This window comes from Plectropomus leopardus, chromosome 16 (assembly GCF_008729295.1).
Source record: "Plectropomus leopardus isolate mb chromosome 16, YSFRI_Pleo_2.0, whole genome shotgun sequence".
Classification (NCBI taxonomy): domain Eukaryota; kingdom Metazoa; phylum Chordata; class Actinopteri; order Perciformes; family Serranidae; genus Plectropomus; species Plectropomus leopardus.
In genome coordinates this window covers 26880040-26904404 of record NC_056478.1, presented here as the reverse complement: position 1 = coordinate 26904404, position 24365 = coordinate 26880040, and the positions used below count along the sequence as shown (strand labels likewise).

The following is a 24365-nucleotide window of genomic DNA, read 5'->3' as shown; positions in this document are numbered from 1 at the left end:
CCAACCAATTACTCGCACGTCAGTTGCCCAGCTGCTGTTGCTGTGTAAGTGATCATGAAACACATATCACAGCTACCTCACACTCAGCATGACAGGCCCTCACACACAGTGATACTGAAACAATATTTTCAGCTTCATCGCACAGTCAGTGTGTCAGTTTCACAACCAGGGTCAAAACATCAATTTCATCTGTTTTCCTTCCACACCGAGTGGAAATAATATTCAAATTACAGCCAGATGACTTCTTGTTATTGACATGAATAGTCAAGCACGTGACTTCAGGTTACTTAAGATTCATCAAAACAGCACAATCAAGGACTCCAAACTTTATGGTTGGTCCAGAGGTCTTTGGCTGCACAAACTTAGATGACAGACAAGTGGCTTTTATGGCACGAGGCCCAGCAACAACCCCATCTGGCATTCCCACAGTGAGGGAACCAGGGCTTGGAACGCAGATGTGAAGGCCACTGACCTCACACATCAGGCCAGTCAATGGGCTGGACCTCCCCGCCCCAGCATCACGCACTGTGATTGGTTGATTATGATTTCCAATTTCCCAGTTTTGTGCACATTATCATTGGCACTAGAAAGGGCAACAGCTGCCATGTGATATCTGAGGACGTCATTAAGCCCATCATGTACCAGTTGCTCCTTTTCACATGACCATAAAAGTGCAAATTTGTCTTTTTGGCTCTGCTGAGATGAAATGTTAATTGCACTTCTAAACTAGATTTTATTGCAGGGAGCTTAATTATTGTTTTCTTGAGTGTTTTTAATGTAATAAAACAGACCTAGATTTAAAAAAAACAAATAAAAAAAAAACAGGCAGAGCCTTTGGTTTAAGCAATGTGATCACAGTGTGATCACAGATAGAGAAGTTCAAAACAGCCACATCAGTGAAAAGTGCAGCTCACACTGTGGAGATCCTGCTGAGACTAAAACGTACCGTACAGTACAGGTTTGCTTTTTTTTTGTTTAAATCTCCTTGTGGTTAATCATAAAGAACCCTTCGCCACCCCAGCCAGCTAAGTGTTAGTTAATTAAATAACAGTGAACTCAATGGGGCTGTAATGAAGTAATTTCCTGCCTTAGAACAGAAAACTAGGATTAAACCATTAAAACCTCAGGCACTAATTAGGATAATTTTTTTTTTTTTTTAAATGGAATTGTCTGTGTGATGCAGTTAGCAACCTAATTTAACCCAAACTCTCCTTATTTTCATTCACATTAATGTGGCTAAAGTTTCAAATATTGAGGTAAATGCAAGTAAAAGTATTCTGAAGTCATTCCCTAAACCTGTACTAATTCTGAATACTATATTTCTCTACTTTTAAGACAAGCTAATGTCAGCTCGAGATGCTTTTCTTTATACAGTCATCTTCTCTGGGCACACTATACACTGCTACGTGTAGCTACCTGCAAACATCAGAGAAACCTGAAATCTTGGAAGACAGTATTTATTTCTGACCGATCTGGGATCATATTCATGTTGGAACATGCCCTGTTGTGGAAGATTTCTGTTTTACAAGCTTTTATTGGTGATTTTTCACAGCAGAAAGTGCAGATAAGCAAAATCCGCAAATACTGACTAATCACAGCAGACTGGGCTTTTTCATGAGGGGGGCTCTATGCAAAATTCAGAGAGTATGAGTTATCTGGACATGGTTCTCAAACTGGAGGTGTCTGACAGCTAGAGGCTAATGGTGCTTATCCCATAAATGGAGCAGAATAACAGCAACAATGCAGACTGAGCTAACAGTGTTAACCAGGGAGGTACTGAAGCATGCGCCGCGATGATGCCGTCTCAATATCAGCTGTAACTGCCTATGAGTCCAGTGTAAAGTGGGCTTAACCAAACAAACCACAGAGAAGCTCAGATCACAACACACATGGAGAGGGAGGACACCTTTACGCCACCATACTCTCACATAACAAATAGTGGTTTGCTGCTATAAATGTTCTGATCTGATCTGTTGTACTTTTCAAAAGACAAGCACTAAAACAGAGCATTTCAGACAAAATGATTAAAAATGTTCCAGCACAAAAATTATAGGGAAAATAAAGTGTTTTGTTGAACATGTTCTTGTAGAAACCCCAAATACAAGTAAGAACCTGAACATAAGCATACATTTTCCTCTTTAACTAGAAAGGCATCAAGCTGCTGGAACAAACTAAGCTTCTTCCTGAGAATCACAGCCTGTCAGGATCATTTGATTTAGCAGTTTTCCAAGGAAAATTTTCAGCTATATTGGCATCAGATCAGAAGGTAGTCTTGAGTTATAATCAACTTTTTTTTCCCCCTGACAAACATGCTGAACAGGCATCATTAGTTTTTAATTGCGTTTCCAGCGGGAGTCCTTTAACAACAGCCAAGTCATGGCCCCCAAAGTGAAAGGACACACATGGGCCATACTAATTTGATTAAAACAGGACTCAAGGGAGATTTTCATTTTGGAAGGAATTTCAAAAGCCACCATGAACTGACAAGCTGTGACAGATGCATTCTTGTCCTAGAAGGGAGAGTGGGATTTTTTTTGAAATAGGGTTGTGTGAGATACTTCCCTATGGTCAGTGTATTAACTACATACATGGGAGTCAACACACCCCCAGTTTGGAGAAGCAGACAGGAGTGCTGCCATGGAAGCTAAGCAATGTGGGGCTGTGGACAGGGGCAGCGAATCATATTTTAGAAGAATAAAAATAATAATAATAATGTCAGTTAAAGTGTTTGCTCAAGTGTATTGTATGCTATATTTTTTTCTGCTTTACCTTACTATCAGACGGCCCTTTTTGGCGGGGAACCAAAACTGCTATCTTCAAAGCCAACAGATTTCATGGACAAAAAGTAATTTTACCTCGCAGAACAGTGGAGCTGCTGGTCTACTGCTGCCTCGATCAGTTTAGTTTTTTCGTGTTATTGTACAACCTTGGTGTATCCAAACTCACACTTTAAGACCCAAAAGTCACGCAATAACAGAATCTACAGATTGAGGCTTCAGTTCCCCGTCAGAGGCATGTCTTCCCGCTTCTCTTAAGTGGGGACATGCCAACTGCCATCTACTGTAGGCAAGACACTGACTATGGATACCTCACAAAACCACACCTAAAAAATCTGACCCGTCCCTTTAACACACACTGATCACCACAGTAACACAATGTTTGAATCCAAAACATTTACTGTGACCAGAGTGATGTGCTGAAAGAAATTTCAGTTTTCTAATTACAAAGGTAAGGAAGAGGAAGTTTAATATGGGAAATGAAATTTAAGTTTTAATAATACTGTAACTTTCATACAACTTTTTGAGGAACTGAGCTAAAATAGCTGTTCATATACCTTTAACCTTAACATATAAAAGGCATAAAAAGGTTGTTCCGACCCTGGAAAAGTACATAAAATAGACCAAGTCCCCAAACCCAAACTATCCATGTAATAATTTTAAAATGTTTGGTGGTTTAACATTAAATGCTCTGTTGTATTTCACAACTTAAATGTTTAAAATACCAGTTTTTCATGTGGAGGTGTAGTTCCTAAGCATATGCCGACTCAATGGCACGTGAGTTTGAATAAGCAAAAGAAGCGTGTTACCACATGTACGTTGGTATGTCCTCTGTTGGGTCTCACAGCACAGGGAGCTCAAAGGGGTTTTCAGTGTGTAACTGCCAGTCCCACCGGCTGACATTAAGTCTTACAAACACATACTGCTTGCACTGGTTTCTACCGTGAGTATGCTAAAGAGAACAAATGTTTTTAATGACCTATCACTGCATTTTTGTGATCACATCTATCCAAACTTCACCCATGTGGGACAGATGGAAATGACCCCTAAACAAACCTGCTCATCATAACATGACAAAATTACAGTCACTTGATTTTTAATACATCACCGGTTAAGGCCAAAGTAGTGTCATATTTCAAGCGCAGAGTGGCCAGTCACTCACTTGACTGAGATGAAGTCTGAATTGTGCCAAAAACAACCTCTTTGAAGTCATGCCCTAGACCTGCACTATGTGATAAGAAATATGCTAAAATGTCTGTTAAGGTTGATGTATAGATAATCTGTACAGAGCTACATGCACAGACTCAAGGTGGCTGCAGTGCAGCTGTGGAGTTGTGCAGATAGGGGAGGTTATGTCCTCAGACAGGTTATGGTGGGTTGTACCTCTTTTAAAACAGTATGTAAGGGATGTGTCTGTCTGGAGGGCAGACAAATGCTATGGGAAATACTGGACAAACAGAACGAGTTAGGGTTAAAATCAGAACTTAACATGGTAATTTGCAAAAAATGTGAAAGAATTTCTTAACATTTCTATATTAAAATCATAAGGGTTGCAGCTAAGCAATACTTGCATTATTAATAAGTCTGTCACTTATATTTTTCATTTACTTTATCCTATAAAATGCCAAACCTATTTTTAAAATATGGACAGCAAGTTGACAAAGCTCAAAGTGATGCCTTTCATACAGCTTTTTTGTCTGACCAACAGTCCAAAACCTAAATAAAATTACTTGGCAATAATATAAAACAGAAATAATTAGCAAATCATCACATTTTGGAAGGCCAGTATTACATAATAATGTAGATCGACTGATTGATTGGTTTGTTTATTTAAGTGTGATGCACTTAATTGTACCCAGCCCACATGGGCTTATAAGACACTGACATGTACAAATTCATGGTTTCCAGAAATGTACAGTGCCAACATCTATTCTATCAATTGGGTTAAAACCACAGATTATACTATGCAACTTTCGCCATAGGCTGAGTAGTATTATTCACTTACTATTTCATCATTATTTTAAATCACAGAACGTTCTACTGCAGTAGCTCAATAACAAATCCATCTAAATCATGAGAACATGATTATGAGAGATGATAAACACTGAGATCTAATTATCTGTCCAGCTATGAGTCATCCTTCAATGCCATTAAGAGAGCTCACAAAGGTAATTTAATTGCTTTGCATTTACTAAGTCTTTGCATTACAACTTGCAGCAAACATCCTATGGTGATCGCTATCATTCAGTTCTGCTGATTAAATACTTCTTTTCTACTGATAGCACTGAGTTAAAAATACCATTGTTGGATGGAAAGGGATCCCATTCGAATCATTCGTGATGTTTATCAAGTCTCTCTGAGCTCTCATCCTGACTGTCAAGGGAACCGGCCCCTCGCATCGCCTCCTGCCATCCTCTGCGCTTCCTCTACACCAGTGTCCAACTTCGAAACCACTCAACAAGCTGATTAATGCCTGTCACCACTCCTGCCACGACAGGAAGACCTGCTGTAGAGCATGGTCATCTTGGCTGAAGCAGCACTTCACGTTCGCTCTCAGAAAGGACAAACAGGTTCGGGAAAAGCACGCAAATGAATGTGTGCTCATGTCAGGAGGTGGACTAGTGCAGGAAAAACAGGGCATAGCAGGAAATGCATTGTTATTGTCAACAGAAGAGCAAGACAGCAAGACGCGGACCAAATATAAACCACCTTTAAATCTAAACATTAAATCTTCAGTGTCAGGCGTCTCTATTTTAACACACAATTGACCATTGAGAAAAAACTGGTGTCCCAACTACTGCCAAGGTTCATCCCAATGTCATACTTCAGAGGAGAAAGCTGTTTATCTTCTGCTGGTGTGTCTAAGAAAAGAAAGCCAGACAGACTACTCAAAAGTATGCAGTAAGTGATATATACACCACGACACAGCAAGTACAACGATAAGGAAAACTGTAATGCTACAACACTATGGACTAGAAATCTGTGGCATTCAACTTCGATGATTACTATTTATGGCTAAATGAAACAGTGACAGGAGGGCTGTGAGGGGTTTGGATGACAGCTTGAGATGATGCAGCTCGTACATCGGATTACAGAGTAAGAGCACAAAGAAAAGGAAATCTTGCAGTACATGGTATTCATGCTGCAGACTTGTTTTTACAAAGCAGCAACTTTCAAATATTGGCTGTGAGGTGAGAAACCATGTTGTGCCAGGATAGGATGTGAAGCTAAATGAACACGTGGTGAGAAGAGAGCACAGAAACACTTGGCAGAAGTACAAATAGTACTGACAGTACTTTGGCTGTCATTCATTAGGACTGTAAACAAAACAGGGTCTAGTCTTGCATGAGATACATGTGCAGAAAAAGATATAAGAACCAGAATTACCACCTCGCATTGTATGTCTCCATCAACCAGTCAAGCTGCTTTTTACACCCATATCTGTCCAAACTCATGTGGCCATGACAGTAGATAACGCTTCAAATGTTGCTGCAAAGACGGTACATATTCTAAAACATGAATGCTTCACACTCATCTTAAACCTGGCAGCACAGAAGATCTATACAATCAGCACAGCTTCAAGGCGGACACCCAAGTAATGTCACTAATTTAGTATCTGACTAAATGTCTCCTTTTTTGTTTCTGAGTTATTGTGATGACTAATGGCCAGAAAAGTCTTGTTGCAGAACATAATGATGTCACAGTGAAACTGTCCTTTTGGATATAAAATGTCAATATTTTTTCCTTTTCCACATTTGTGTGAAATTTTGTCATAATTAGCATAGGTTATGGCAAAAAATGGTTTTACAAGGTCACAGTGACCTTTCACCTTTGACCACTAAGTTCTAATCAGTTCATCTTTGAGTCCAGGTGGACATTTGTGCCAAATTTGAGGAAACTCCCTTAAGGTGTTCTTAAGATAACAGAGGGCTGACCCTAAAATATAAAAGTTCAGCTCTTTCAACTTTTTTATTCACTTTTTACACTTTTGTGTTCAGTCACGTTTTATGTAAATGATCAAAGGTTGAGTTGACATTCAGTGTTACTCACCCTTACACATTGTGTGTTTCTTCCAAATGTGTCAAGGGTACAACCTCATAAAACAATTTCAAAGCTATGTTTTAAGTAATTTAAAAAAAGCATTGTTTACATCCATGTTTACAGGCTTGCAGTCTTGTCGCATTACTACCACCTTTAGATCAGGTGGGTTTCCCTTATATCAGTTTATCTGTGGCAGCCCACCAGAATTAAAACATCTGCTACCATGTTTTGATTTTCAGAGCTGGACCGTTCATTAGAAGTGCTGTTAGAATATACTGTATATAGCGTTTGGATATTTAATGTTCTACATTTTAGCAGTGCAGAAAGAAGTCCTCATGTATAGATCTGATCTGATCAGCTCTAATCAGATCGACTGATGATTTATCCGCCCAGCGACACCCACTGGGCACTGGATGTATAATGTGTAATGCCGAACTGTCTGATACAAACGGAATTCCTTGGACAGTTGGCTGCTACATGAATAAAGCATTTCAAAAGTCATGTTCGGCCCCAAGGCATATCCTAAAATAACGCCCATAATGATGACTTCCGACAGATGGTAACAACTAAGAGCCAAGTGACTGGGTTCAATATGTGTGATGTTTTAGATTCAGAGCGTTGTAGATTCCTTGGAAATGAAACACAGAACCGGCAAACCAAGATGAGACGGCAAAGTGACCACTGAGATAAATGATTCAGGCTGAAATAGGCTGGCACATTTGCCACTTTTCGTTTTTGAACCAACCTGTTCTGGACTCAAACCTGACTGGGCACATCGGTAATCATCAGGAGTGACTTGACGAGTTCTGACAAATACCAACTGCCTTAAAACTCCAAACAGAGCAGAAGTCCTGCCCACCTTTGTTAAGATCTAATCGATTCCAGAGAAGCCAGGTTCAAAGGTTTGAAGGGACCACAATAATTACATAACAGGCTGAATTTGAACCAACACCAAGGTGCACAGTGCATTCTGTTTAATGGTCAAACCACTACTCTGCATCTCTGACAACAAACTATAGAGACCGACATACCTGCTAAATTATTACATGTAAGCCCTAAAACACTTATTTTTACTAAATTCTTTGTTTCATTGCTGTTGAGTTCACTTATGATCATTCCAAGTTCACGTGATTAAAACAGTCCTATTAAGGCATAAGAAAGACTCTCTATAAACACACATCTGCATATGCTGAGTCTGTAGGCAACAGGACAAGATTTTGGCATTAGAACTGTTCTGGTTTCAGTTTGTAGTCTGAGTAGGCTAGTTTTGCCCAATCAAGTTTGAACGGTCCCTGTGGAGAGGCGTAACGTAATGGCCAAAAACTCGGAACCCATCAGCTATCATCTAACAACCAGTAGGCTAAATATTAGCTTTCTTAAAAATTGCTATTCTTACAGATCTGCCTATTAAGATTAGCCAAAATGTATGGTGCATGGAAGAGAAAGTCTTGTGTCTGATATCCGAACATCAAATCAAGGTTTCCAGGAAGCTTTGAAGTCAATTTTCATAGTGGCCAAACAGTGGAATTACAACTTCCTGGTTGGTCACGTGATGCCATTAGGCCTAAAAAGACATTTTTGCCATAGACTAATATAGGGAAAGAGACATCAGTAAATTAGTGGATACATTTTTTTTGAGTGTCACAACCTCCACATTTGATCTTTTCAATATCATTTTGACGGTCTAGAAGAGCTGCATGATTATGCAATTTTTATCCCCATTCCAGTTAACGGAGGGCTAAACTGGCAGTTAGGAGCTCGGCTGACAAAAGTCTGTACAGTTCCAGTGATAGAGAAGATCTGGGCAATTTTACATCCAGGAATACCAACTATTTTTGGCTTAATGTACCACTGAGCAATTTTTATAGGAATAAATGGAGCCGGTCCTCGAACACTGTATGTAGTCCTCTTTATACATACATGATCAACCGGAAATTTTGGCCCTCGCCCCCAAAGGATCATCGTCATCAGACCGATAGCTGATGGGCTCTGACACTGCATAACAAACAGCCAGATAAATGCCCTAAATTTAAACTGTTTCTGGTTCAAGAGTTCTGTTATCACTTAGGAAAATAGAAGTGAGAAGTTGCATAAGCAAGCTTTGAGTCCAGCTGTCGTCTCCTCCTCCTCCTCACATTCCCGTCGTCCAGTTGTTTAAGCCTCACTTGGGGCAAGACATCAATCATCAAGACAGAGTGCCAATGAACTCAGCCATTGGGAGAGTGAGTTGCTGGTGTGTGCACATTTGGACATTTGGGTTTGATTACCCAAATGTCCAAATGAGAGTATATCCTTGTCATATTGAGCTATAACGGCAGCATTATCAAATATATGTATGCATTTGGTAAAAAAGAAAAACTAAGTTATTGTGTTGAAGTGGATTTGTAATGTTTTGTTAGATGCAGTAGACTGTCAATAAAGTTAATCACAATAAGGGGGGCATTGGTTACATTTTACTGCGTTATAGCACAAACTTTTCAGAAAGCATGTGTGTGTGAGGTTCGGGGGGTTTCTGCAGCAGCAGCAGCAGCAGCAGCAGCAGTTACTTTTTCTTGAAATTCAAGCTCACACCCACAGGAATTTCAAGATCCTCGAAATCATAACAGCTCTCAAAACTTCAGGCCAACACAGATTGAGGGGGATGAATGAGAAACTTCTCTCAGTGTTGCTGCAGTCTCTGCAGTTACGAGATTCCCAACGGACCTTTGAAGTTTCCTTTAAAGGTTGGTTGGTTGTTCTAGTGGGGACGTCTGGTTCATGTCTGTGCATTCAGACAAGCAGGCCAGTACAACAACATAACGAAAATGTAGATGTTTGTATAATTACATTGGAAAAAGAAGAATCTGTCCCAGAGCCACACTGACTCATGTATAACTGGATTTCTACTACCTTGAATTGTTTATATTCTAGATGACCAAAAAGAGTTTCCATACAGTTCTAGCCATCCCTCCAAACAGTGGCGCCAACAACAGGTGGTTACAATCACAGCAGAACACCACCAGGTCATTATTCATGGGGTAAAGCTATACCTCTGCCTCACACACACATTCTCTCTCTCTCTCTCTCTCTCACACACACACACACACCCTAAAAGGATTTTTTTCTCTTTGACCGGTTCCTTTAACACCCTGTTACCTATGCTACTTTATTTATTATAGAAACAGGGTCGCTGGGGTGTAACTGTTTTTTAAATCTTGACCCTCACCAAAGATACAATTACAGCAAATTTGATGAGCAAAATGTAAATCCGCCTTAAAAATAATGTGTCGAGGGACTGTCACAAATTCACATTTTCACAACTTAGTTTAGTTTCTGGTGTTATTTTTTTTTTTTTAAGAAAACATGCTTTTCAAACCCCAACAGCAGGATTGGGGTTCAGAAAAATTAAAATTAACAAGAAACACAACTATTTTAAAAAAACTACTTGCAATATATTGCCATTTATTCTTAAAGTATCTGATATCTCCTGCACTTTTGCATCAGAAGTAATTTTGTGATATTAAATGTGATTAAGAAATTCAAGGAAAAAAGCAACTAGACAGAATTTTGAGAATTAGGTTTACTTCTTTGTAGGTACACCACTTAAAAGTGGTGCCTATAGTAGTTGAATAAAAACAAAGTCTTTTTTCCAACGTAAAAGATTGAAAGAACAAAATCCAGTTTTTCCTTCCTTCAGATTTCTTCATGCATCCCTCTCTTCCTGCCCAACTCCTCCCTTACCTATTTTGGAGTGAGTAACTGTAATGCCCCCTCATAAATAATGAACTGTCCCTCATTGAATTGCATCATAAGAGCCACAACATAATGTCTGTTTCCTCAGTGAGAAGGTGAAATAGTCATAAAAACCTTACTTCATTCACAACAGCAGCGCCACATTTCACTCCCTCTGTTTCCACTCACTGAAAGCATGCTGCAATTACAAACTGTTGACAACTTTCACACTGGGCAGAAACCAGTACAACCACAGAAAACAGGGCCACCACGTTGGTGGTAGTCGCCAATAGGTATTAACCCACTTCTATCCCCACAGCCGTGTCATTGCATCACAGTTTGGGTAGTTTGAGTAACATTTTCCCTCTCTGTCACTAGGAAACGACATATCATATTACCTGCTAGCTTCAGCTAGCTAACATAACGTACATTAGAATACAGTTAGCTGAATGGAAAATACTTTCTAGTCAGGTTGTTGTTTAAAAAAATGCATAAAAGAAGGTAAATAGGTGGATAGTATGGAAGTCACGGGTTCAGTTTTCTGTCACAAACTGTTATGTTTCCACGAGAAAGACACTATTAACTTTAATTCAGTTAGTCACACATGAGGAGACGTTACGTTACATTTCTGCTATAACAGTCTCTGTGTACATAACTGACTTTAAAACAATTAACGTTACATGCTGAATTTTTAAGACGCGCAGCCTCTTGTTATGACCTTAATTTGAGGTGTGTGCCCCCCCTTCATCACTCACCTGTCCTGAAGCGCAGGTCATCGTCGTGCTCGGAGCCAAACTCTCGGAGCAGGGACAGGAAGAGGATACCGAAGGCGTTCTGGATCCCGAACACCGACCCGTTACACCACATGGCGGCCAGCATGACCATCCAGCCCCAGCCCCCCTCCGGGTGCACGAACTCTACCTCCTCCGCGGTCTGCTCCGGTACGGTCACCCTGCTGTCCCCGTTCTTCTCCTTCTTCTCCTCCTCCATCCCCTTCACCTCTTCGGGCACGGGCACCACATCCGAACCCGCCGCATCACCTTCTGCCATGTTGGACCCTTCTGTCATTGTGGTTATGTCAAATTTAAATTTAACTGCAAGGACACGACAGCAGTTTTTTTTTTTTTTTTAATGTAAAGGTATGTGACGCCTACAAGGACGGAGATAAGAAAAATGTCAAGTCAAACTATGGGTATTTTTGAGCTATGTCTTTCCAGTTAAGATAAAGTCGCATCCACTGAGGTGAAACTGTGGTCAGAGACTCTCCGCAGCATCTGCTCCAGTAGCTGTCAAACAGCGGCTGTTGCAGTGTTATAAATAGACAATGCGAGGGGGGCGGGGCTCCGGGGAATCCTGCAGCTGATTGGTGGCCGTTTTTCCACCGTGACGATGAGTATGTAATTTCAGACAGTATTTTGCTTTAGTGCGGATGTTTTGCACAACTGGTGATAAAAAAAAAACTAACGCATATATACAGTCTAGTGTCCCCCTCCTCTTTTGCAGCTCCCTCGTTGCAGTGAGGAAAGGTTTCACTTCCCCTTTCCAGCTGCTAAAAATAGACAAACTGCAAGGCAAGCAGATGGACAGACTTGCAAGAGGTCATGTGCAGTGCGCAGAATATCACAGGAAAAGTAGAAGTGAGTGAGCTGTGACTGGAAGATTATAAGACAAAGAAACCAGGAAAAAACAAAACTGGAATTTTAAAAACAGACTTAATATGATCTCCTTTAGCCCTTTGAAACCTTGGCAAGTTGGCTTTCTTTCTTTCAAAAACATGGGATTGATATGTGCCCCTCGCCATCAACATTGAACACATTGCATCAAATGGACCTGTGTTGCACTGAGCACTTTAATATTACATACTTCAACGCCTAGGCTAATTTGTATGCAACTCCTTTTATTTCTTGTTCCTAACTTACGGTTTTTAGATCTAGTTTTAACAGGGTTTTTTTTAAAACATTTTTTTAGATAGACAGTTATTTAAACATATATATTTAATTTTTTTGTTATCCCAGCCCACTGCTGCAGTTACGTACGAAAAACGAAAAAGTAAAAGACAAAAAGAGACAAGAAAATAACAGTTAGAAAGACATAACATAAAATAACTTTAAATATAGAATTGTAAGAATGATTAATATAGTATATATCCAGACTTTTTTTCCCCTTTTTTTGTGGATAATCTCCCAACAGCTTTTTTTTGCAATTTTCTGTACATCTTTCTTGTCGTGTTGCTCTCTGCCTTTTCCCCATGTTTTCATGAGAAGGATTTAACCAATTTTATCAAGTTCCATAGGTTTAAATGAAAACCAAAATTGATGCTGATCCATATTCTAAAGGGTTAAAATAAACCCACTTTATTCAGTATAATTAATTTTTGGTCACTAGACGGAGAGATAAGCCTCCACTACAAGCTGCATCCACACTAATACACAGCCTAACCCAAGACAGTGCAAAGGATTTCTGCTGCGGATGAACACGTGTCCACCCAGACACTGAACTAGTATGACTCAGATTTAATTCAGTAAATTGGATTGAGAAAAAGTGAAAAAATATTACATTACCAAATTTGTGTTACCCTGCAGGGTAATGTTGTTCCAATTTTCTGCTGGTAAGCAATAACCTAATAGGTCGCCCACTGAGGATTAGTTGTGCTTTCAGCTGTCAGACAGCAAACTCTTGTGGTGTTACAGTGTAATGAGATCTGGTTCACGAAGGATTTACTGCACAGCATTTAAGAAAAGTATTTCCTTTTTAAAGATTTCAAGGGATTTTTTTCATATGGTATTTTATCATTTTAAGAAACAACACACTGGAATTAATTTAAACATCACTAAATTTGAAGTGTAATGTTGTGAGAATTACACACAGCCTTAATTATTAAGCCTCTACTGATCCCAAATCCCCAAAATGCTTTTATAAGATTGAGTCCACAAACAGATTTAAACATCATTTTCAAAAAAGCACCTATGTGCGAAGTAATCTACTCCCCATGGAGTCAAAATAACTATTTGTGATAGTGATTTTTAACCGTAGAAACATAAACATATCATTCAATAATGTATGCTTTGTCCTGATTGTGGTTTGAACCTCACTTGTGTATGTAATTTACCATTCCTGCGTGTTTTGTCACACCAGCGATCGCTTTTAAGCTGAAACCTGTCCATTTCCATTTTTACCCATATTTAATAAATGCACTTTTCTGGATGCCGGTGTTCTCATTCTTTAATAATCCTAGAAACAGAAACATTAACTACTGCCTAACTTGACTATTTTAACTATTTAATTTTGTCTTTTATCTTTTATTGGTCTGTGTATCTTATTTTATTGTTTTCAGTTTTTTTAATTTTTAGTTCATATGAATTATCCTGCTTTTTTGTATTATTTGTGATTATTTTACATTTTTTCACAACTGGGCCTGTGACAATTAACAAAACTGATTTCACATTATTTGGAAAGAACATAATTAGTTTGACTTTATGATGGGAACATAAGCTAAATCAAAAGTCATACGGGGAATCAATATAAGGACTGTTTTGGATACATACACTGGGCACCTCAGCCCCTAAAGGTCTACATGAGGATTTTGACATGTGGCCTTTTCTGTAAATTTGTAAATATGTATGTAATCTATTGTTTCTCCACAGTTGTCTGTCTTCTTTGTTTTTCGTGTTTTTCAGTGTGTATATTCTCCCTACATTGATACCTATTTGTTAATTGGAGGCACCTCTTATAGTATTATATGACAGCTTTTAAGCTTGAACCGTTTTGGAATACTAACTATTATGAGTTGCAAGCTATTGTTGTTTTGTGTAGATACACGATATACGCACATCTTTCATTGTGTGCTATCCTTGTGTGTTGGACACAATACAATTATAGAATCTTCATATTGATTGTCAAATTTAATATTTTTTGGATATATTCTGTGCATGTACTAATGCATAGACACACTTATTTATCTACACACAAACTTGTGTGATACAGAGAATATACTTTATTGAAGATGTTTTCTTTTTTTATCTTTAAACACTATATATACTATTTGTTCTCACTACTTCTAATGTGATTTATATATTTGTATTTACTCCCTCATCCATGATCAAGTGACCTCAGCTGTTCTTTGAGTCGGGTGATTGTTGACGTGTATTAAAGATGGTGACTCACTAGAAGACATCTAAATCTGAGGAAGAGCGTTTTTAGCTCAAAACATCATTTATTTTCACAGAATAAAATCCTTTAAGGGGAGCTCACCGGCGTGCGGACCTCTTCAACCAATACAAGACAACTTTTTCTAAAAAGCTCTAAACAGCCTGATATAGTTTAGAGCTGGATTTATTTTCTTAAAGTGAGTCATGCCAGTGAAATTACTCACTTATACAAGAAAATTCTGCAAATTCCAGGCAGACTTCCCTTGCAACTGCCATCAGGTCACATTTCTTGGACTTTTTTTCCTGATGCTCGCGTGGTTTTTCCAGCGAGCTCATTATGCTCAGGACAAACACGTATCTTAAAGTCACATGGAAAAGAGGACAGGAACAAAAGAGGCAGCGATAAAGAATCTGCCTCCTCTGTGCCTGGAGCCGCACTGACAGTAAAATCTGGCAACAATGAGCGCACGATCAGTCTTACAAACAAGGTGACTGTCCTGTCCTACAGTGATGGACACTGACAGGTACGGGACAGTCATCTGTGTGGACAGGAAGTGACCTCAGCTCTCCACTTTGGCCACTTTGGGTGCCTGTCCGGCCTGCTCTTCAGCGACCACCTCTCCCCTCCTCTTCCTCAGGCCCTTCATCTTACGTGTCTGCAGCTTGGACAGATCCTGCTTCTGCATGTGCACCCGGCCAAACTTGGTGCCAAAGGCATCATGGGAAATGTTCTTCTTCTTCTTGGGCTGCAATAGTGATAAAGATAAGTTTGTGAAAACCATGCTTTGTTATACTTTGGTCATTTTTGGGAATTTTTTAGGAAACAGCTACATGAATACTGGCAAAAAAACATCAATTTGTACCACAGGCCCCACTTTCCCACTACTTACAACTGTCTCCAAAACATCCACCCTCATCTCCTACATTACTGCAATTTTTGGGATAAGTAGTTATGTTTTTAGTTTTTGCACACAGTGGTTTGTGTGGGATCGACACTCTCTTGTATTGACAGATTCATTTTTAAAAGGGACATCAGCTGTTCTTTTCTACAAGGGACAATGACGGTTATTTTATTAGTCAGCTGGTCCATCATCTGAGTGTATGTTTTCAACACACTTACTTTATATCTACATCCATTAGAAACTGTCCAGACAGTTCTTTCCTAAAATTCAAATATTTCTATATAAACTTTAGGGGTTAAAAATAAGGATTAAAAAAATGTAGATTGAACATTGTTGAGCTGCAAAAGCATGAGTGTATAGTGAGGGTTAGTGGGGTGTACAGTAAGCACAGGTCAGACTGTTAAGGGTTAAGCTCAGTCTGACAGAGTAGAGTGTGAGATATCCCAAAATGGTAACCATAGAGGTTCAACCTTCACATTTATGTAACGCTGTAGTCTTTCCTCTGGCGCCATCCTCTGGACAAACTCTGCATGTTTTCAGTCTTAAGTGTCACTTTTTTTCATCTATCAAGTTTGTTTTTGGTTTGTAATAAGAAGTGCAGCTTTATGAGGCCATTAAAGTGGCCAGAATGGACTTTTAGTATTAATAATTTGTTCATATGCAGGGACAACTTAAAATAGCAGGGAGAAAGCCCCTTTTAGGATCTGATATCCAACATTTTTATTTAATTCCTATTTCCCACCAGTTTAACTTAATTTCATTTATCTATTTAATTATTTTACTTGCCCGGTCAGGCGGGTTAGACAGAAATCTACTTGTTCAAAGGCAATTTTGAGTTTGCCTACACAAATTGTTTTATTGGCAGTCATCAAAGACTTAAGATAATTGTTATTTTTAAAAAAAGACACTGTTTTATCCACCTTGCTCTCAAAGTTGCAGCAAACTGTGCAAAACATAGTTGGAGTTTAGCCCACTTCCCCTAACAACAACCAACCAAACGCCTATTTCCAGTATAAATGAAAGTGTGCCCATTTGGTGCTGAGCATGTGCATCTCTCAACAGAGATAAGAAGAAGTGAAATGATCACTCCTGCCGTCATCAGCTCCACAAGAAAATGATGTGTTAAAGTATTATTTTTTAATCACTTGCAGCAAGTAACTGGGCAATAAGGTTACTAGATTTACTACCCTGACGAGGCATTTTACTTGCCCACGGCAATCCTTCTTATTAAGACCTGCCAATAAAGTAAAGCTGAGAGAGTCTGAAGAGATGTTTTTACCTTCAGAGCTTTAGGCTGTCTGTGAGATAACTTGTACAAGTCATCTGAGGCCAGATGTGTTCTTCTTATGACAAAGTCAAACGATGGGCCGATTTCCTCGAGCTCGATCCTCGGCGTGCGGCACCCAGACTTCTTCAACAGACACCTACAAAAACCCATAACATCAATATCTCTGCTGTTGAGGGTGTTAGCAGAGAAAATATGTGTGGCTGGTGTATAACAAAACTTCAATTTGTCTCTAAAAAGGATCAAAACACGACTTGGTTACTCTTGGTAACTTTGTTACTCTGACCGATCTAAATGTAAACTTTTCTTAATCAAATTTTCAACCAAATCTACTTCACTTGTAGCTGCGCATGTAGATTTTCCCATCCAGGGCTGTGAAGTGCAGCACATGTTCCAGACCTGCCAGACGCACCGCAGACACAGTGGGACCTCTGAAGAAGTCTGACAGGTGGGGCAAAGAAACGGACAAAGACTTTTATCAGCAGTAAAACAAAAACAAACCGTTTCCATCTGAACTAAATCTAGAGACACATTCAGCGAGTGTGATCGGTGTGTACCTATGAGCAGACTCTTCAGACGTTTGTGTTCGTTGTCTGTGTCAAAAGCTTCCCCTGCAAACACCAGCATCGGTTTGGTCCCCTCAGGACATTTGCTGGTCTGCAAAAGAGAAACACAAAAACTAGATTTTAGGAGACAATGTGGTTATAACCAAGACCTCTCTTATTCACTGGAAGACAGGACAAAAAAAATGATGTGATGGCATGTAGCTACGAAACCAAACAAAGAAGGTTGAAAAAATATGTTTTTTTCCTTTGAATATGAATAGAGTCCCTTTCATACATTGTTTTCTGGCAAACAGCTGCATGTTCAGCCCACAGACACTCAATGAAAACCTTTCTTAAATAAATTTAGACAAGGAGGAGTGTGGTCTTGCATACTGGTTTAGTTGCCATAGTAATACAGCAGTTCAGTCCGTCACGTTGGTTTAATGACGTTCAGTTTTCTGATCTAATGATCTATTGACTGATTTGTACAGATCCTTCATCCCACTTTGACTGAAGAGACTGAAAATCTAATTTCCAGGAGCAGATATTAGCTGAACAACTGAAACCTGTTACCTTGATATCACTCAGAGAGACAAACTTCTCAACTCCAAGTTCGATCATATCCAGCACATGAAAGTCAAACAGACGACCTGCAAACAAACCAAAGGAAACAATATCACACACACACACACACACACACACACACACACACCATGTACACTTCTTAGAGAAAAAGAATGATAGTCAACAGAAAGAAGGATTTCTCCTTTTCATACATTAAGGTCAGCTAATTAGTGATAAGATTTAGTGACAGTATATTGATACTGGGTAACAGGATAGGACAGGGCACCTTTACAGTTAGCACGTGCTGATTCTTCATTACTACATAAAATATGTTGTGACACACTGAAAGTCAAAAATTTACTGTACATTCAATTGAAGATACACATACAGATAAGATTAGATCTGATCTTTCAAGGTATGTATAAACCCGAGTGAGCGATACAGAGAGTAAGAGAGAATTTACCAAATATAAGGTTGTTGGGTCGTTTCTTGTTGTGGGAGCCGAACAGAAACAGAGAGCAGTCGGTCTTCTTGGAGAAAAATTCCTGATAAAGAGTTCAAATAATTAGTAATAAAACTGAAAACATAGCAAGAGATTTAATAGTAATTAAATTTGGGTTTGGGTTGTTAGTTTCTTGTACACTTACCAGTGACGTTGAGTCCTCAAACGGCCGCGTTATGTTCTTCCTGAGAAACAAATACAGATTTTATACACTTGGTTACTTCAACACGTTTCCTAACGTTCATAGATAATTAACAGGTTTTACTTCACACTAAAGATCATTTTTTATTCTTAAATCCCACTCAAATTCAGCTTTGATTTGATATCTAATTTGATCTGCCAAATTCAGCAATGATTCTACAACAAATACTTTTTGTTTGTTTTTTGCTAACAACACCCATTCTGAGTTTCATTCTCAGTGGGAGAAAAAACACAATAAATAGTGTACATGGACTAAGTAAAAATTAGTAAAAAAATAAAATAGTAAATATATGTGTGTGTGTGTGTGTGTACTGGGAAAAAAATACACAAAATCGTTATTTAAAATGCTCAGCTTTTTGTTATATTTAAATGCATTTTTATTTCACTATAATTCATTTTTATTTTTAGAATGTAGAATGACTTTGCCCAAGGAAAACAAAGCACAATTACATGTATCAGTAATAAGTAATATCACCTACTTCTTGTACAGCACAGCACTGGGCTTCTTCAATGAATACTGCAGGAAAAAAAAGATTTCTTGTTGGAATGAATCATTGAAAAGCAGCGTCCTGGTGTCCTCGCTAAGCTTTCCAACAAGTCAATTTTATCATTTCAGAAGTCGGAGTATCATCTAGTGGGCTGCGGAAATGCTGCCAACTGGTTAGATTAAATAAAAATTTCTAGAGGTTATTTACAGAGCTTGTTATCTTTATAAATGTGCTCAAGACTTCACATTAATAAAAAAAATGTCAACCTAAACCGCATAATTTCAGTGACGAGTTTTGCTTGAAAACAACCACACCAATCACGACATATCATCTCACCCCCGTGCTTTGCCGCTGTTCGCTGGCTAACTTTGCCTGGGTTACAGTGACACAAAATGGATTAGTCTTCAAAACAGAAACGTGATGTGAGAGACAATCCTGCGCCACTAAAAGCTCCAAAGCATGTGGTGAGAATATGACCCTGAATACATCGAATCTGGATCCATATGGCAGACAGCGATGCTGGGTGAGTGTCATGTTATTTTTGGAAGGTGATACTCTGAATTTTTCAGAAGTGGACCTAACGTTGCATAATGTTGACAACCCTCCTGCGCGCCAAACAGACAGATTCACACAATGACAATCAGGTGAAGTGACAGGTGCCTGGTGCTGCTTTCAAAGACATACATTGAAACCGCAGGTTAGAAATGGACTAAAATAGACTCCAAAAGCATTTCTAATACCTCGCGATCCATTTAGTTATTATAATTCAGATGCAGCGGATTACGTGAGGTGAACCTGTATTGGATGTAGCTGAATTTTTAGACTGATATGTCTCTTTATATAGGGACAAACAAGTTTCATTGGGTTGGTTTTTCTATTTTGGGTAATTTCACATTGAAATTAAACACAAAAAACATTTTGAAAAGGAGCTACTAAAATCACTTATACAGAAGAACACACAGTGTTGTTGTGTCTACCATTATCAACATCTTTTTTGAGCTCGATAAAGAGGACTATTAAACCTTAAAAGCAACAGCATCTGCGTGATTTCAGCCATGTCTTGAGGGTCTTTTTTTTACCGTGTGCATCACCAGTTTACTTACTATGTCCTTGAGGGCCTGTGTGATGGTTTGACTGGTGTTCCCTCCTTTCATGATCATGGCAGTTTTCACATCCTCACTCAGCTTGGGCGCTCTGCTCTCCAAGAAACGCTTGGCGCGCTTTGTCTTGGGTTTTCTGAGGACAGACACAAACACAGGACAGGATGACAAACTGCCAGGGCTGCTCACTGCTACACAGAAAAAAAAGTTGTTTAACTCACAACATGTGACAGGATTTAGGAGTTGTTCATTATGTAATATCACTAGTTATTAGTGGCAAATGTACTATACAAATTACAATCTCACCAGTTTTAAATGATTAAAGCAAGAGAAAACATCATATTAATCCTCTTTTAATCTAGCATTTGCCATTGATGTCTATTCTTAACTTAAATTAAATACAAGAAATTAAACATAAAACTGTTTAAAAGAGTTAACTGCACTTGAGAGAATCCACACTGTTGTTGAACGGACTAGCTGATGTATATATAATCTACTCTGAAGGAAATGCATCCTAATTATGCTCATTAGTCTTTGATAAAATAATTTCTTCACTGTTCATAATACTGTTGTGTTTCTTGGGCTAAATGTGCATAACATTATTTTAGGTTACTTAATAATGTAATAAAAGTTAAAGGAGCAATTAGTTCATTAAAAAAAAATACAAATAAACAAATATTTAAAATATTTGTCAATTTCAGACATATCTTGACTAACAGCTGCATGACAAAGGTAAACAACAACAATCACCTAACATAATAATTGATATCTTCCCTTTGTTGGAAAATTAAATAAGAACAAACTCTCTCCATTTATGTGCTAATATATATATATAAACATGGTTTGATATAAGGATATAATCAGACAATTAAGTTAAAGATGGCTACTTTTCATAGTGTTGCTGGGAAATTATTGCCTTCATCTATCTGGGACACACCATCTAAACATCTCTGCCACAGAGAAGAAGCTCTGACCAGCTATTGAGAGCCACTGTATTTTGGCTTGTAAATCACCAGCATTAATTTCACTGAAATCAGGGGTCAACAGAATATGGGCCTGGCTTATTATTAGGGCCGATATTTGGCATTTTGCAGATTATCTGTATCAGTGTTTTATTTTGATGATCGCAGATTAAATTAATGAAAAGGTGTGCATACACTCAACCAACACCAGGGACTCTGCAATACATGCAAATAAAGTATCAGCACAGAAGGAACTTCACTTTGTAAAACGTCAGGGAGCTATTTTTATTTATTCATTTTTTTAATTTTTCACTTGACTTTTTAAAAAAAATAAATGCTGGGAACTTGCTGTATATGATGTTGAAAGTTTCAGTTTTTATTGAAAATTTCCTAAAGGCATTTTAACAAAGTTTTGTGTTGGAGTTTGTTATGTTCCGAATTGTAAATATTGACAAAAGGATTTTAATTTTTTATTGTAAATGCATATGGGTTCCAAAACCGGTTATTGGTCTCAATAACGATTAATAATCAGTGTCAATGTCTGCCCTGAAAAATCAATATCGGTCGACCCCTATAACTCAATGCTAAACAAACCGCAATGGACAGTAACAGCTAGTCTGTGTAAGGGTCACTCCGTGTATAACTCAGCAGCCTTCTCTTCGCATAGGTGCATTTAAACTACTTATATATATATATATATATGTTAAATGCTGTGACTGAACACCAGCTTGACATAACGTGGTTTGTACTAAAAACTCACTAAAAACAACCGGATAAACAAAACAATTTCCCTCACTGCATTAATAAAGTATTTTTATTCTATTCTAAATTCAACTTCTCATTATGAAAGCAAGAATATCTGTCTGTAACTCCAGCTAATGTTAGCCGCCATGCTAGGCTAAAGTTAGCGGTCTAAACAAAGTTAGTTTCATGAATACTGGGCAAAAAAAATACATACAGCCACTAAAGCACAATAAATGTTGAATAAAATAGCGCCAGACTTACATTACACCGTCTAACTGCGTCATTTTTGGGTCTTTCCTCGTGTCCCTTCCAGCAGCACGAGCACTGACGCTCGAGGATCCTCCACGTGAATACCAGCGGCGGAAGACAACAGTGGTTATTTTCTTCTTCGTTGGTAAAAGAGTAGCTGTTTTCCTGCTTTAAGTGAATCACCGCCATCTAGTGTCGAAACTCCCCCAAAACTCCTGTCCACAGCACAGACTGTCCAGCAGAGGAGCTGCAGGCTAAAGTATCCACAGACCTTTGAGTGCTGACATGCATGTGAACCATAAACTGTATAAATACAGCGTTATAATATGTACAACCTAAATATATAATAACATTTAACAGTACTTAATGTGAAACCCAGGTGTAAGTCAGTGCTACCGCAGGCTCTTTGTGTCCTGGGTGTTATGTGCAGGTTGCTATATGTCAGAACAAATCCATGTTAATTATAACATGCAAGGATTCTGTTATAACCATTATTACATACATGAAATTGATATAGTTATAAATATGGTTTTCTGGACCTTTGTCCTTATTTTCTTGTATATTTTTTGCTAATCCTCCCCACTTTTTGAAATAAGAGCATTTTCTAATCACATTTTACTAATTTCTTGCAACTTGTGGGACATGTCTTGCCAAGTTGGTCATTGCCTCAATCAATTACCTTAGGAAAAAAAAACCTGACAAGTCCAGGTTTCAAAGAGTTAAAAGAACTACATGCTTATCTGGCACCCACTTTGTTATACATACTTGGTTTACTGGTTCCTGTTGTCTGCTGGGAAGGGCAGTACTTAAAAAGCAGAAATGTAAAAGTGAAAGGATGTGGGATTTGTGTCTTTCTCTCCGATAGCATTGTTTCTTTGCATCTCTCCAGGAAAGACACTTTTGGTTGACCCTGCTTGTTTCCGTGTGTCTAAGGAAAACTGTTGCAGCTGCATGAATTATCTAACAAAGAGTTTTTTTTTTCTTTTTTTCTTCAGACGAGCCTACATGCAGATTTTATTCAAAGCAGCTGCTCTCCACTCAGAGAGCGATCAGTATACTCACCGTCCACCAGGTGGTAGCTTGCACACTGAAGTGAAAGGTCACACTCATGTTGGTATGATGATGGCTTAGTAACAAGGTGAAAGGTGAAAATGCGCTTTTGGTTGGCGAGTCAAATGTTCAGTCAACTCTATTGTCAGTTTTGGATTATGGTGATTTTTTGAATACGCCTGCAACCCATTCCACACTGAAGTCACTGCTGATGCAGTTTACCACAGTTCAATATGTTTTATGATTGTGAATGGTTTTAAAAACGGCGAGCTTTATCCGAATGCCATGTGGTTACTGTTTATAAAGCACAACTCGGACAGTTACCTCCTGTTTAACTTTTTTTGAAAAATGATATCCACCTCTTATTACACACGCTCATAGGAATTTTTGTCCCTTGAAAGTCCTCAGATCAGTAGTGAGCTTGTTAAATTAGCTTTTATGGGTTTTTTTGCACCAAATAAATAGGAAAAGTGTTAAAATGAGACGTGTCTGTAGATCATTTTAAGTGTATACTGGATAATATGGTTACTGCACAGCGCTCCTGTATTAGTTGTTTCACAGACATGATCGTTATTTATTTTTATTTTCATCTCTTCTTACTGTTTTTTCTGTTGTGTTGTTATGCATTTTTTTCTCTAATTGCAGATGTTTGCTATTTAACTTGGCCATCTTTTTTTTAACTGATTTTATTGCTATTTATAACTTTTGGTAACGATTGCTGTGAGTTATTTGTTTTAATTGAATTTATTATCATTTTTATAGATATCCTTTTAGCCCACTAATGTGAATCCAGGGCATTGCTGTTAAACAGCTTAATGCTCAGTCAATTTTCCCTGAATAAACAGTTTGAAGATTGGTGTTTGATGATGTTTCTAATATTTGGCCCCTGCACTGATGACAACTTCAAAGAGAACAGAGCATTGATTCAGTATGTTTTTTTCCAGTTCTTCTTGGGTTAGCTCAGGTGAGCCGCAGTTGTATTTATTTTGCCTTTATTTGGTTTACAAAGTATTAGCAGTGGTGGAAAGGAACTGAGTGTATTTGCTCAAGTGCAGTTTGAAGTACTTACTTTATACTTTTCTCCACTAGCCCACAT

At 38.4% G+C, this 24365-nt stretch overlaps 2 protein-coding genes across 2 annotated transcripts in view; both read right to left on the bottom strand.

Moving 5' to 3' along the window:
- Positions 1–11984, bottom strand: part of slc16a10 (solute carrier family 16 member 10) — a 45465-nt gene extending 33481 nt beyond the window's left edge. The window contains exon 1 of the mRNA XM_042503340.1: positions 11285–11984. Coding sequence (XP_042359274.1) covers positions 11285–11597 — 313 coding nt within the window. The 5' untranslated portion in view covers positions 11598–11984. The remainder of the gene's footprint in view (positions 1–11284) is intronic.
- Positions 11985–14708: 2724 nt separating this feature from the next.
- On the bottom strand, positions 14709–22340 carry rpf2 (ribosome production factor 2 homolog). The gene is made up of 10 exons (XM_042503059.1): positions 22232–22340; positions 20268–20400; positions 19156–19193; positions 18621–18660; positions 18437–18518; positions 17983–18059; positions 17422–17521; positions 17203–17305; positions 16859–17003; positions 14709–15423 (listed from the first exon to the last, which is right to left on the bottom strand). The coding sequence occupies exons 1-10, from the start codon at positions 22252–22254 to the stop codon at positions 15238–15240; spliced, it is 927 nt and encodes a 308-aa protein (XP_042358993.1). The 5' UTR covers positions 22255–22340; the 3' UTR covers positions 14709–15237.
- Between the last annotated feature and the right edge of the window lie 2025 nt (positions 22341–24365).

Excerpts from the sequence above, each read along its gene's own strand:
- rpf2 (XM_042503059.1), bottom strand. The coding sequence starts at position 22,254 with ATGACGCAGTTAGACGGTGTAAT. Across the intron at positions 20,401-22,231 it reads ACGCAGTTAGACGGTGTAAT|AAAACCCAAGACAAAGCGCG; the intron begins GTAAGTCTGGCG and ends GTCTGTCCTCAG. Across the intron at positions 18,060-18,436 it reads ACCCAACAACCTTATATTTG|GTCGTCTGTTTGACTTTCAT; the intron begins GTAAATTCTCTC and ends GTTTGTTTGCAG.